The 15864-nt window shown below is 37.8% G+C and overlaps 1 protein-coding gene across 1 annotated transcript in view; it reads right to left on the bottom strand.

Moving 5' to 3' along the window:
• Nucleotides 1-1939: 1939 nt before the first annotated feature.
• Nucleotides 1940-15864, bottom strand: part of ROR2 (ROR family WNT receptor 2) — a 125801-nt gene continuing 111876 nt past the window's right edge. The window contains exons 6-9 of the mRNA XM_014064959.2: nt 12003-12317; nt 10375-10620; nt 5310-5512; nt 1940-4958 (exon numbers count right to left, since the gene is read on the bottom strand). Of these exons, the coding sequence (XP_013920434.2) occupies nt 3516-4958; nt 5310-5512; nt 10375-10620; nt 12003-12317 (2207 nt within the window). The 3' untranslated portion in view covers nt 1940-3515. The remainder of the gene's footprint in view (nt 4959-5309; nt 5513-10374; nt 10621-12002; nt 12318-15864) is intronic.

Raw genomic sequence — 15864 nt, 5'->3', positions numbered from 1 at the left:
CTCTATATATTTTATATATTTTACCTTGCTATATATAAAATGAAAAGTCATTTTTTATTGAATTGCTGTGGTCTTTATGAGAAAAGGATACAGCTCCGTGATGGCAAACCTATGGCATGCGTGCCACAGGTGGCATGCAGAGCCCTTGGTGGGTCTGTGAGCCATTGCCCCAGCTCAGCTCCACTGCGCAAGCGTGCGCACCTCCTGCTGGCCAGTTGATTTTTGGGTCTCTGCCACACATGTGGGGGGGGGGTAGGGTGCATGCAGAAGACATGCATGCAAGCACGGGGGGCAGGTATGTGCCCTCCATGGCCCATTTTTGATCCCAGGAGGCTACAGGGAGGCCCACCAAGCGAAAATGGTGTGCCGGGGGGGTCATGCACACATGCATGGGGAATGCTGGAGGGGTCGTGCGCATGCCCAGGGAGGGTTGCATACACATTGCATTATGGGTGCAGGCACAGACAAATGCACTGTTGCACATGTGCTTTCAGCACGCAAGGACAAAAAGGTTAACCATCATTGGTAGAGCCTTTTGTATGTACAGATAGTTCTCAACTTATGATCACAATTGGGCCTGAAATTTCAATTTTAAGTAGGTGTGATTGTAAAGCAATCGTCCTGTGACTGGATTCAATTTCATGATCATTTTTCCCATGATCATTAAGCAAATCACCATGGTTAAGTGGATCACGTAGTCATAAAGTCAATCCAGCTTCCCTGATCAACTTTGCTTGTTGGAATCCAGCTGGGAAAGTCACAAATCGTGATCACATGAATGCAAGATGATGCAACAGTCATAAACGCAGGCTAGTTGCCAAGCATCCAAACTGCAATCCTGAGACCATGAAAGAGTGCGGTGGTCATAACTTTGAGAATAGGTCATGGGTCACTTTTCCTGAGTGAGGCTGAACTGTTAAATCAGCAGTTATAAGCTGAGGCCTGCCTGTACTTTTCCTGCTGTCTGGTAATGGAGAATAGGAAGTTATCACTTTCCCAAAGACTACAATGACCAGAAAAACTTTACCTGAGATGCAGCAGTTGGTGGCTGATACAGGAATTGTGGGTAAGAAAAGCAGGATTGGGAAGGAAAGTTTAGAGGGCACCTCATGGGAATCAGAGGTTTAACCCAAGCCGCACATATAGGTGGACCCCCATTATACCTTCAGAAAAAGTAGGAAATTGAACAGGTCTTCAATCAATTTCCACTTCTTGCTTTAGATATGTAGGTATAGTCAGTTCAACAAAAAAAATGTTGACAACATGGATTAATGGCTTGCTTTAAAAACTATGATAATGCATAATTCTGGTGCTGTTTTTATGTTTCTGTTTGCTACTGACAATCTTCTAGGATATATGTTCTGATTCTGGCAAATTTTCACACTGAGACAGTAAATAAAATATATTTGTGGCTAATTGAAGAATATTTTAAACATGGATATTGTTCCCATTCATTTAGAGAATGAACAGTATTTATTCAATAGACGTTCAGTCAAGAATTTAAAAAAATACAAATGACCTTGGATGGTAATCCAATATACCAGCAAGCACCAGATCATAATTTTCTTTTTTTTAAAAAAAATCGAGATTACTTTGAGAAAATACAGCACCAGGAAGCGAAGATTTATTTATACTTTCTTTTTTTCCACAGATTGTCTTCTTCCCTTTCATTGCATTGATAGTTATTATGATATGGAATTTTAGAGATATAGAAATTTAGAGCAGAGAATGAAGCTGCCCGGTATGTAAAAAAATATGGTGGCATAGTCTCCACATTTTTACATTATAGGATTATTTATATGGACAGGTGAAAAAACATTAATTTATTTATCCTTTGTTTCAAATTCGTTTAATCAAGTTTTTAAAAAAGAACTGAACTCCTAAGTTCACCTGATTTTGTAATATCAGATTTCAACACAATTTAAAAAGTAAATTTCAATTTATTTAAATGATTTATTAATAGTGAGTCTACAACTCACACTTATGTTAAAAATCGAGAGAGATTTTCATTGTTTAATTACCAGTGCATAGGCCAATTCAAGAGAAATTACAAACCAGTAAAACAGCTCTTGTTGCTACCATCGGCTTCACATTATTATAATACACTTCAAGGGAATCCAAATGTTCTTAGGAAAAATACAGTTTAATAAGTAAAATGTAACAAAAATGTGAATTTCCATTTTTTCCTTTTTTTCTATTTTTACCCCAACACATTAATATTAATTACCACTGATGGCTTGCTTGGTTAGATCATGTACTTAATGTACAGCCCAATACATTAATTGATATATTTGGCTACAAAACTGAGGGAGCACTCATCCTACAAACATTTCTGTGAAATGTATGGACCAGTTTTATCAGCATACCGAAGTGTACAAAATTCCAATCCCAATAAAATACTATTAATCATAATTATATAAGCATTTAAAATACCAAAATATTGCAATTAGAAAAAAAAAACATAAAATGTACGAAAACATAAATTACATTTCAAAATCTGTACATGATTCATCTCACAAGAAGGCATCAATCACAAAAAAATACATTCTGTACAAAGTCACTTATTTCGGTTAAGAATCTACAATCACTATTTTTAACAAAAATGAAGAAGGTATGTGCATATGTCTAGTACCTAACAAAATAAATTGGCAATCATGGCTGATCACTCTGCTCTCTAGCACCGTCTTAAGAGAAAATTAAGTGAAAGCTGTGCTGACCAGGGAGCTCAAGCAAATGTGGTGATCTCTTACTAAATTTTACTTTGAACGGGCAAAAGTATTTGGCTTAAGTCATAACATTTATTTATTTATTTAAAACATTTATATAGCCGTCCATTTTATAATCAGCCCTGGGAAGCTCCTGATGTCCAACATAGCTTATGCCTGTCATTTTTTTGGGAAGCAAAATATACTTCCTGCTAAATCAGGTCCAACTTCCATTTAATTATAAAAAAAATTATCAGATTTCTTTATGAAAGGATTGGTCACTGAGAAAAACTGCTTGTCATTCTGCTTTTCCCTGCACTTTACCCAATTCTGAATAATTCCACTGAAAGTTTAATGCATCAGCAAGATAAACCTGTTATTTACTTTAAAAAAGAAACATTTAGGCCATCTCTTGGCATGCAGCTCAATTCCATGTCAGCTACTTTGCTCAGTTATTAATTTAACCAGCATTCATTAACAATACAATCAGAGTTCAAGATATACACGAGGTGCAATGCATTTCTACTATATGTTGCACAGCAACAGAATTTTATAAAAGCAGACTCCCTGCAAGAGCTGTAATCAACCCTAGATTTTAAAATAACTATTCTACATCATGTTTGCAAATTTCTTCTGGAAAAATAATCCATTAAAACGGCGTATTCAATACTGCTGCCTTTATGTAGATTTGGAGTTAGCAGTTGTAGACAGGAGTCTGAAGTAAAACACTGATTGTATAAATCAAAAGAACTACAGTCTTCAGCAAACTAAAAAGAAGTCCAGTATTGTCGTCGTGATAAGGCAACATCCTTAGGGTTCTGACTGAAATTCGGCATCGTCCATCTGAAGAGTGTCATTATCACCCAATAATTCTGTTTCGGGCACAGAGCCTTCTTCTTCCTCCTCTTCCTGGACCAGATTCTGAGCAATGTCTTCTGTCCCATTATGTATCTCTTCTACTCCTTCAGTCAGGAGAGCAGCCCGGTCAGCCATGGAAGCATTGGAGGGAGCAGTTGTTACATATCCTGTACTAGTGGAACCACTCCCACTATGATGGGAAGCTGGTTTTGGAATCATCTGAGGAGCCATCTGTTGAGGAGCCATCTGCATTGGGATTTGGACAGGATAGAAATTTGGCAAATATGCTCCATAAGCTGGCATTGGTTGGTAACCATTGACAGGAATGTAAAGTTGAGGAGGGGGCACCATTGGTCTTATTTGTCCTTTCATTGGTATGAACTGTGGCTGAGAGAACGCTTGGGTTTTCTGCTTTGGCCCAACATACCTGGTGTTGCTGACATTACTAACAGGGCTTGTACTGAGTGAACTGGTTTGTGTAGTATTGCTTGCCCCAGAGGTTGGTGCAGAACTGTTGTAATTCGACAGGTTTCCCCATGTTCTCAATCTGTTGTGGATATCTTTGAATCTTGGTCTTCTATTGGGAAATTCATTCCAACATTCTAGCATCAGCGAGTACATCCATGCAGGACAGTCATCGGGACATGGCAAAACCTGCCTGTTTCTAATCATCTCAATGACATCTTGATTGGAATAGCCACAGTAAGGTTGCAAGCCATAGCTGAAAATCTCCCACAGCACTACGCCATAAGACCAGATGTCCGAATCAACTGAAAATTTGCCATACATGATTGCTTCAGGGGACATCCATCGAATAGGAAGAGGATTATTTCCCATCAGTTTATAATAATCAGCAGAATAAACTTCCCTGAAAAGACCTAAGTCAGATATTTTCACACTGAGTTTATCAAACACAAGCACGTTTCTGGTGGCCAAATCTTTGTGGACCACATGGTGGCTTGAGAGATATTCCATTCCTGATGCTATCTGAGTTACAATGTGGAAAAAATCTGCTGGCTCCAATGTTGATTTCACTGTCTTATCATCATCGGTGCTACCAATATCAGAGTGGGGAGATCTTATCACAAGGAACTCATGGAGATCACTATGAGCACAATAACTAAAAATCATGCTGATGGGCTGTTCTTTGGTCACTATTCCCAGTAAACAAACTATATTGGGATGCTGTAATCTTGACCTCATCATTGCTTCATGCTTAAATTCTTCTCGGAGTGTTAAATCTGCTTTATCCTTGAGTGTTTTGATGGCAACGGTTTGTGTTTGCTCCCCTGGCGCTGTGCCAAATAGGTGACCCTTATAAACTTTTCCAAACTTCTCTTCACCCAGCTCCTCCATGAATCTCACAGTCGAAAGGCTGATTTCTTTTAGTTTATTCTGAAAGTAAAAAGAATAATGGGATAAGATGGCCGACTATATTAGAAACCCTTAGCAGCAAAACAGCAATAAAAATCCTACTTAAAATTAAAGGCTTTGGTCACATTTATATTAACCTGTTTAAATGCGCAAAATCTGTTTCAAGGGCTTTTACTATCTTGGCATCTGGTCTGAAATCAAACAACTGAGAAATGAATACATGCTGAAAGAACATATCGGAAGGTTTGATGTGGTGAAGAAAATCCAAATTAAAATGTCAAAGCAGAGGACTCTAGAATAACTAATACTAAATGTTATGTTTATGACACAAAATAACCTGTGTGTGCTTATGCATACATTTGGGCAAAGTACCTGTTTGTGCTGATTAATGAGAGGCATTTCCATATCTTGGCTGGGAGAGGCCATCAGCTGACGACGCTGTGGAGTGGTGGCAGATGCCTTCTGCTTGTTTCTGCACATGCAGACCAAGAAGAAAAGGCAGGCAATAACTAAAGGGATGGCTATGCTTGGAACCAGGATGTAGAGGATTCCCATTTTGCTGCTGTCTCGTGGGCCTGTGAGTTTGAAGAAGATGGCGTGTTTTCAGACTCAGTTCAAAAACAATGCAAATAATTTTATATTCCAAGGCTAGAGACAATGTATAGCTCATGGCAGTATGTACAGGTGGTCCTCGACTTACAATCATTTGTTTTGTAACCGTCAGAACTTACAATGGCACCAAAAAAATGACTTATGACATTTTTTCACAGTTAACGGCCACTGCAGCATCCCCATGGTCATGTGATCAAAATTTGGATGCTTGGCAACTGTTTATGAGACTTGGAGTGTCCCAGGGTCATGTGGTGACCATGTGCAATCTTCTGACAAGCCAAGTCAATTGGAAAGCCAGATTCACTTAACAACCCTGTTACAGACTTAACAACCGCAGTGATTCCCTTAACAACTGTCCCAAGAAAGGGCATAAAATGAGGCAAAATTCACTTAATAGAGGACCATCTGTAATACAAACTTATACACATCTATGTAATGTAATCCACAGTGGACACAAAGAGCTTATCTTAAATAAAATGCAGGGAATTGAACAATTAGTATGAATTTCAACACTATCTATATGGCTTGTGCTACCAAAGTATATCATTAAGTCACAGATCTTTCTCAGGGTCAAGTGGTTTATTATAAAATCATGATTCATACATATTTTTTTGCTCACGGGTTGCACAGTGGAAAAGCATCCAAAACTGATCCCCTGTGAAAGTATTAGATCAAGTCAAATCAAATATTTATTGCAGTCATAAACCAGCATAAGGAGGGGATGAGCCTAAGAAGTGTGAAGTAAATCATTAAAAAGCAGAAGGGATACAATAAGAATAGAAAGGTTGACCCAGAAGTCTGAGCTAAAAACTAGATATTAGTTTTTGTGCATATGTTTTCTAGCCTTTTCTGCTTTTTTGGCTAGAAAACACACACACACAAACTAACATCTAGTTTTTAGCTCAGACTTCTGGGTCAACCTGTTGAAGTAAATAGGATGTTGTAAAGACAGCAGGAACTGGAAGTAAAGCTTGCTTATGAGCCAAACTCTCTTTCCCAATTACAGTATATGACTTGGTAACAGTAGGATGGAATTGTACCCCCTCTCCTAGTCTTTTCTCCATGTAAAACGAAGGAGGACTTGTTCTCTTCTTCTGCTCTCCAATTAAGCCTGATTCCACTCCTTCTTTTCATTTCTGCACTGAAAAGAAAATAACTGCTTCCTTTCACCATCCTCCTATAAAACAGAAGGCACACTGTGCTTGGAGAAAACAGGAACAAACTCTGATCTGTTCTCCATCATTGAATGAAAACAGGTTTATGTTAAAACCAAACCTTAAAAAAACATTTATTGATTAAAACAGTTTGACAATGAAGCCTCAATTACCTTAAGAACCGGAGAGATTCCCTTCAGTGAATGGCTTGGACTTCCTGCACTGAGTAGGGATTTGGATTTGATGATCTAAGTGGCCTTTTTAAACTCTGATTTTATCTTTTATTTTCTCTGCACAGAGTGTCTTTTCCCAAGCACAGAGGCAGGGAATAATTGCTCCTTGTCTTGTACTGCACAATACCAGTGTGTGGAAGAGGAAGCAGAAAGTGAAGAAGAAAGGACAAAGAGAAGAACGGGTGGAGACAAAAAGTGAATGGAAAGCAGATGATGATTTTGGGGAAATGGGTTATATTCTGGTGAAATTAAGTGGATATTGGGCTAGAGCAAGCACTCAAATAAATGTTCACTTACAGTGGTATAACTTTATTTGACCCTTTATTTGACTTTAATATTTATATCCTGTTCTTTTAGGAAAGAGCAAAGATGGCACAAAGAGGATGTAAAAAGGAAAATGTAATTAAAGCAAAGTTCAAAACAATAAATTGATTTTAGTCATAATGAATGCTAATAGGCATTGCTCAAAGCCATGACTTCATTCCCATTTTATTATTATTATTTTTATGGTTAATCTTTGGTGGACCTAGGAACTGTTAAGGTAACGTCGGAGGATATAAGTTGTTCCAAGTATTATATTATTATTATTATTATTATTATTATGTGGTAAATCTTTGGTGAGATTCACAGCCTTTGGGGCTGGTTGGTAGCTCAACAGCTTGAGTCCTAACCAAGGACCTAAGAACTGTTAAGGTAATGTCGGAGGATATAAGTTGTTCCAAGTAGGGTGGTTTTTTGTAGAATCAGAATTTTCAAATCTGATAAATTTAGAATTTCCAAATAGCGAGGTAGCCCTTTAGGTATTGCTCCAAGGGCTCCAATTACAATTGGAACAACACACTATTTCTTTTTCCACAGTCGCTCAACTTCAATTTGCGAGTCCCGGTACTTTGTGATTTTTTCTTGCTGTTTATCTTCAATTTGTGCATCTCCAGGTATTGCAATGTCAATGAACCATACTATTATTATACAATTGTATCACAGCGGCCAGTTGTTTCGCCGGATTTGGCATTGGTTACTAGTCGGGCCCCACCCAGGGGCCTAGGACGTCGTAACGTATTTTCGTAATATGCGTGCAGATCCAAGCAGTGCGGCTTTTTGCATTTGACTGATGGTGATTTTGTCAATTTTTAACTGTTTTAAATGTAATTCAGGTGCTTTTGGAATAGCACCCAGTGTGCCAATTACCACTGGAATTACCACTGCTGGTTTGTGCCATAGTCATTGAATTTCGATTTTTAAGTCCTGGTATTTTGCGATTTTTTCATGTTCCTTCTCGGCGACCCTGCTATCACCTGGTATTGCAATATCTATGATTGTAACCTTGTTTTTCTCAACCAGTGTGATGTCTGGTGTATTATGCGCCAGTATTTTGTCTGTTTGTATACGGAAATCCCACAAGATCTTGACCATCTGATTTTCGGTGACTTTTTCAGGCTGATGTTCCCACCAGTTTGTTGCTGTTTTAATATTAAAATTTTTGCACAAATTCCAATGGATCATTTGCGCTACTGAATTGTGCCGCAATTTATAATAAACTATTATTATTATTATTATTATTAATAATAATAATAATAATAATAGCCAAGGTGGCGCAGTGGTTAAATGCAGCACTGCAGGCTACTGCTAGATCAGCAGTTCAGCGGTTCAAATCTCACCGGCTCAGGGTTGACTCAGCCTTCCATCCTTCCGAGGTGGGTAAAATGAGGACCCAGATTGTTGGGGGAAATATGCTGACTCTCTGTAAACCGCTTAGAGAGGGCTGAAAGCCCTATGAAGTGGTATATAAGTCTACTGCTATTGCTATTGCTATTGCTATTGCTATTATACAATTGTATCACAGCAGCCAATTGTTTCGCCGGATTTGGCATTGGTTACTAGTATTATTATTATTAGAATTAGATCTGATAGTCTAATTCAACATAAAAATAAACCAATGGCAGCTGACGGGACTTTCCTATTATTCCATGTATTTGTGTAATAAAATATGAAAAAATACCACTAAATGTAATTTTTTTTGTACATCACACAAAGAACCTTTTTAAAGTCACAGTACAAAGAATCAGTCCTGACCGCATTTGGAAATAACAATAAATCTTAATTTAACCTCTCCATAGTCCTACCCATAGGCACCCATTTGGGGCACTGTGAAAAACGTAAAACATTCAGTGTAAGAGGCTATTTCAATATAAGCATCTGTAACCTCATATTCCACCATTTCCATCTATTTTCAGTTGTGGGCCAGCAACTCATTTTAATAAAAACTAGTAGAAATTAAAAAACATAAAATCTTACCATTGTCTGTATAATATATATAGTTCTCTTATGCTGAAGGGCAAAAGCCAAAGCATATTCATCCAAACCGTATATAAATAAAAAATGCAAAGCAATGGGTGCATTCTAAGTCCTGTATTTCCGAGATGAGCAACTGTATATTGAACTTACTCATATCTCCTCTCATACATCTTAAGTATAATTATAATCTTTATTTTCATTGTACTTAAGTACAACAAAATTGGTAAAAATTGCTTAAAGGCATCATAGCCATATTTAGTTCATATATATATATGTTGTGGCCCAGCAGGAGCCGTTGGAGCTGCCACCAAACTCCAACAGCGAGGGGCCCGATGAGTCAGCTCTGGAGGATGTGGAGGACCCTGGACAGGGTTCTGACTCCGAGCAGGGCGCAGAGAGGCTGGTTGGCCACCAGGAGGAGCCTGAGTCTTGGACCAGTGGGGAGGAGACAAGGGCAAGTGAGCCGGATGCCAGTAGTGAGTTGTTCTTGGATGCACGGCACCGAAGAGCTAATAGGCGTCAGGAACAGTTGCGCAGTTACAGGAGGTAATTGCACTCAGCTGGTGGTCATTAGGCTCCTCTCCAGACTATAAAAAAACTACTTGTGCACACGCCCTTCTTGCAGAAGTAACGCAGGAACTAATGTCGGAGAACATTGTTATGAGCTTGGCAGGCTGGATTGCTGCCAAGCCTTATCTGTGTTTATTGCTGGCCAAGCTTGTCTGTGCTGGTTTGCTGCCAAGAACCTGTCCGTCTGTTTAATTAAATGCCATAACTTATCTTTGGCTCAGAGTGTGAGTGTGCTTTGGTGTGGAACGAGGGGGGTCAGAACATGTGTATGTGTATGTATATGTATGTGTATGTATGTATGTATGTATGTATGTATGTATGTATGTATGTATGTATATATATATATATATATATATATATATATATATATATATATATATATATATATATATATGCTAAGACTCTTAGCATCAGTGTCAATGAATACACACATTATACATTGATAGAAAAAGAATTGATTTCATTTCTAAAAACACCAATAAAAAGCATTTTTGCACATCAAACAAAGCAATAATAATTCATGCTTGAATAATTTTATTCTAGAAATGGTAAAAAAAGAATAGTAATACATACTACATGCAGGTACTTCACACAGTTCCATGCGTACGTTTTTGTTCTGAGTAAAACACCAAGGTCCTTCCATTTGGCTTCCAGGATTGCGGCAATAAGCATGCCCACCTCCAAGCTCGGGAAACTCTGTACTTGTGAAGTCATGGGGATGAGGATGCTGGGAATCCCAATACTGACAATTGTGGCCTGACTTTGTGACACTAATGGTTCCTCTATAATCAGCACCAGAGCCATTGTAACACTGGTGATCTGCAAAAAAAAGTAGATTTAACAAGAGACATATGAAACAACAAGAAATGTACCCATTCTCTCTCTCTGCATCGTAAATGTGTTTCTTTGCTACATAGAATGTGCCATCCTTTTTTTAACGACCCCATAATCCCTTGCGGGTTGGAGTCTGGGCAACTGAATCGAGCTGAGTGTTTACTGGCCGGATGCCCTTCCTGTCCCGTATGCAGAGTTGTTATCAGCAGATATACTCTCAGTGTGCCCAGAGAGAAAAATATCTGCCTCTACCTACGATCAAACTCACAGTCTCCTGATTGTGAGACGAGAGCTCCACCTCTAGGCCACCGCACCACTCTTTCTAACACTCAATGTGTAAAGTTACACGTTGTATGTTTGCTACATACAACGTGTAACTCTACAATAAAGCTTCTGCTCCAAGATATTCCTTTCTTTGATTTGGAATAAGATCAGCTGCTTTTTCTAAAAATAGGGGGGGGGAAACAATCAAGCCTGCCGAAAAAATCTAAAGTAACCTAGCCAGGAAACATGAGTTTCTGATAAGCTTTATGCCTAAAGAAGAGTCCAAAAATTAACTAGAACGCCCATGTCAACATTGGTCTGTCTCAACTGCTTGACTTGCTCAAAGTATTCTAGCGGATTCACCACCTTGAAACTGTCTTCCTCCCTCTCTCCCTATTTAGTTTCTTCCTTCTCTTCTGCTTTTTTCCTGTTAGATCTTTCTCTTGGTATTACTACCAAGTACCATTTTTATTTGTGTATTATATCTAGTCTGGTTGCAAAATGTTATCTCCTTTTTCTCCACCAAATTTATTTCACTGCAGTCTTAACATCTTGAGTGCTTAACAACAGTGAAAGATTATACCCTCACCACACTGTGTTTGGATGGTTCTATTCTGAAGCAGGCACAACTTAAAAGCAGTTAGCTTGAAGAAGGGCATTCCTTGCTTTCAGGGAGGTCTGGCAACTGGTCAGGTGCTTCAGACAGCCTCTGCATGTTTCTGGTAATATTCCTTTACACTATATAGATGAGAAGCTGGGGGAAAGATTTCACCTGGGCTATTCCTCTTTCTCATCATTGTATCCTCCCTCCAAGCTAATTCCCAGCAGTCAAAAGGCAAAACATTGAAACTTGTTAAATTTTGGAAACACGGGCAAATACATAAGTTCAGAAATGGCACTCTGCCGAAAAATCCATACTAATTTTGCATTAAACCAGTAGTGGGCAACTATGGCCCTTTTATGACTTCTGGACTTCAACTCCCTTGCTGGCTGAGGAATTCTGGGAGTTGAAGCCCACAAGTCATAAAGGCCTCCATCGTTCCCCATTTCTGCATTAAACAAATAGAAGAGAAAAGCAGAAAGGAAATGTGACAATAACTTACATCTATTGAGCCGTTCTACAGGAATTCCAATTTTTATACAATTGGAAGCCTCCAAAGAACCAGGCAGTGGCAAGTCTTCACATTTAGGTGGCTGGAGCTGCATCAGAATGAGAGGATTGGATCTAGCAATGTGGTACTCCTGCCGACAGAGATCGTTCTCTAGAACTTCGCACTCATCACGACACAGCTCTCTAGGCTTAGGTGTCCGGGAACGCTCATCACACAGTGGGAACACAAAGTGACAGAAAGATGGGATGGCAAACTGGGAACACTGATCAGATAAATGGGTGGATGTGCCAATCATAGTAAATGCAGCTGAAAAGACAGACAGAGAAGCCAATGATCAAGATCCATCACGTCTCTATAATCAAGTTTTTATAATAACTGAACATCAATACATTACTACTGCTTTTTATATATTTGAAATGATTTCAATTACTAAGGGCACTAATAAAAATCTATCTGCAGCAGAAATCAAATACACTGTCAAAGTCTTTATATATTTTGACACCTAAGGTTAACAAGATTCTGAAGAAGGAAAATGGTATATGGTACTAACTGTGAAGATCAATTTTCTAGCATCCAGTCAATCCAGTCAATATCGAGATGAGGAAATATTTTAGGACTTTATAAATAACTAGAACAAACTTTATCTAGTTTTCTCACATATTTTTTAATTTATTAAGTCTTTGTTTTTGTGGCATCATTCTAGAACTGAGGAATTGGCTAACCCCTCTCAGAATTCTACACCTTGCCTCCAAAGCAAAGAGGAGGAAGCAATTTACTATCAGATTACATGTCTGTTACATAAATTTGACTTCCCAGGAAATCTACTATATTGATTTTTTTCATTCCCAATACTTGGCAACTTATCAGAGCCCATTGATAGTTCACAAATCACCCACTGGAAGTTTCTGTTATACAGCTTTTTTTCTGATTTGAATTACAAAAGAAGAGATTTAAAATATTCTACTAATTGGAAATAAAGAGGCTCAAACCTGCCCAAGAATCCCACGTGTGTCTACTTGTCTAATCCAAAATGTGGTGGAATGAACTGTGCTCATTGAGTCATAAGATAAAAGCACAATGTGTTTATTAAAAGCATGCATTTCTCTAGTCTCACTTCCCATGTTTTGTAGCTAAGTTCTAGGACTAAGCCATACTTAACTCTTGCCTAAAATTAAATTGTTTATTTTCATTACTACACTAGATAGGTATTAAAGATGCATTTTCTACTCTAAAACACAAACCAGTAAATCCTCAAACACTGGGTGGACACCACATTTTGCTAAGAAGGGATGGGTATTATTCAGCTCAATTATACTGTTAACATTAATTCCTATTTTAAAGCCAGACTCTTGAATATTGACATACTTTGCTTTCTCCTCTGCCTCAGCAACAACTGCATATCCAATATTGGTATTTATTGAGTTTTCTTGAATATATACAACGGCGCTTAAACATTTGTGAACCCTTTTCGATTTTCAATATTTCTGCCTAAATACCACTTCTTCCTAAAAGTCTGAAAACTTTGGGGCAGGTTTCAAACAAACCAATAGTTAAATTTTAAACTCCTGAATCTAATATTTAGGTAAAATAAAGGCAATTGTTGTTAGTATTAAGTTGTGTTAGTTAGCATTCTCTGTTATAGAGTTATGACTGTACTGAATATTTAAAAATGAGCATATGCAAAAGAACTAGGTAATTGCTGATGACTTCTGTAATCTGAACTAAAGAGTATAATGGGCTACTAAACTCACTTTAATCAATGATGATACATTATTGAGCAAAACAGACTTTATCTCTCACATACAAATACACCACAGAATAAAAATGATCTGTCAGGCAATTTGATTCCTGAGAAACTGTGTATCAACTTTGTTTTTTTTTTCCAGATAAAGGAAATTGACAAACAATTTTGTGACCGTAAGTGCTGGGACTTACTGCCTTCATTCAGTCTCAACGATTATTGGCCATACGTAGGAATCAATGCGTAATTCATGTGCATAGCTAGTAGCAATTTCATCCTTCAGTCATGATGCTGCTACTGGCACTTTCTTGGTTCAAGCCTATGTAACTTCATGAAAGAATGTGAATTAGGATTTGGGTATTTTCTCTAAATCCTAAATTGAGTTAAATCAGAAAGATGTATATTTATTCAGGGTCTCTGAAAGTTAGCCTGAAACTACTTAACTACTTTGAGCAGAATGGGTTTGATATTGGAACATAGAATTCCGGGGGGGGGGGGGGAGGGGGGGAACTGAACAAGGACCAGTTTCATGGCTTAATCTCCTAAACACTGACTTTACATTCTCTGCAGGTCCTCCTGATGATGTAAGAGCCCTCAGAAGCTAAGCTGACTCCAGTTCGAATCTTCAGAGAAATATTATACAAATGAATTCTACAGGTTTAGATGATATAAAGATACCAAGTCTTTTCGCCAGGTACAAAGTTTTGAATTATAGAAGACTAAAGGAAGCTTCAGCCTTAAGTAGCAAAGTAGGCAACGAGAAAAGAAACCCATGTACAATTTGAACTATACTTGTGTTTCCAAAAGCTATTAGGACTGTTTCACTCACCCACTAAAAGGTTTTAACACCATAAAGTTCAACATAATATCTTTCAGCTAATTTTCCTATTTGGACAGTAGATGTCACTAATTTCCATTCTCAGAATTGTATCTCACTGGGCTAACCAAGAAAGAAATTAGTGGACGGATACATTCATTTATGATAATTTTTCCCTTGATACAAAAATGTTTTTGAGTAATTTCCCTGATTCAATGTGAGGAAGATTTTATATATCCAAAGAGATATAGAACATATAATCAACTGATATTTCTGTGCCTATGTACCACTAGCTTTTTATTGCAAAGAGTGTTCATCTGTTTATTAGTTGAACCTGCAATGACAATGATTTAAGGCCTATATTTAGTTTTATCACAGACATAAAACTTTCTTAAATTATAGGCTTCTCCTGTATGCAGTTTTGTTGATTTACCATTCCATTTTTCCTTAAAATTTATTCCAAAGGTGGGGAAGCTGGCACCGAGAGTTATATAAGAATGGAAATAAAGTGAAAATAGTCCATCTGTTAGTAAACAGAACTTCACTTTGATGAAAAGTACCAAAATACAGCTATAATGACTGTATCTACAATCTCATCTCCTAACTCTTCAGACTGGCAGGTGGGGAAGGACAATAAGTATAAACCTGAGTGTCTCCTGTAAAATAATTCTTATAGTAACCATTAAACATTTATTTTTTTATTGAATTTATATTGCTGCCCATGGCGACTCAAGGCAGCTTATAGAATATAAAACCACATTTAAAACAATAAAAACTAACAAAAAGAATCAAATAAATTAATATAGTACAATATAACAAAATCACCTCCCACCCTCCGCCCCAGCGACATCAGATCACACAAGCCATTTAATGGGCTCCATCCCGCTCTGGGTTCTCCAGGCCACTGGCAGAACCAGGTCTTCAGCGCCTTCTGGAAGAGTATTACAGTGGGGGCCATGCTAATCTCTGGGGGAGTGATGTTCCAGAGAGATGGAGCCACCATGGAATATACATACAAATTAAAAACATATTGTAAACCATATAATAACATTGTGTAAAAATAAAGGTTTTGAATATTCTGGTCTCCTGGACTGAAAGGAAAAAGGATCTCTCTCACAGAATCCCTGCAACTTTCAGGTAGAGTTGAAATCTAATGGGTTTTTTTAAATCACAAGTGATTTTCAGCTCTCCTATTGTGCCTGTAATCTTCATCTATTACTAGAAAAGGAAGCTCACAATATAACTATACTTAATTATAATTTTAAAAATGTAAACAGTAAACTTTTATCCTCGTA

This window comes from Thamnophis sirtalis, unplaced genomic scaffold, assembly GCF_051295495.1.
Source record: "Thamnophis sirtalis isolate CommonGarterSnake01/CBP01778 unplaced genomic scaffold, rThaSir2_p1.2 scaffold_5, whole genome shotgun sequence".
Taxonomy (NCBI): Eukaryota; Metazoa; Chordata; class Lepidosauria; order Squamata; family Natricidae; genus Thamnophis; species Thamnophis sirtalis.
The sequence above is the reverse complement of the archived record's forward strand: the minus strand, read 5'-3'. Positions and strand labels throughout refer to the sequence as shown.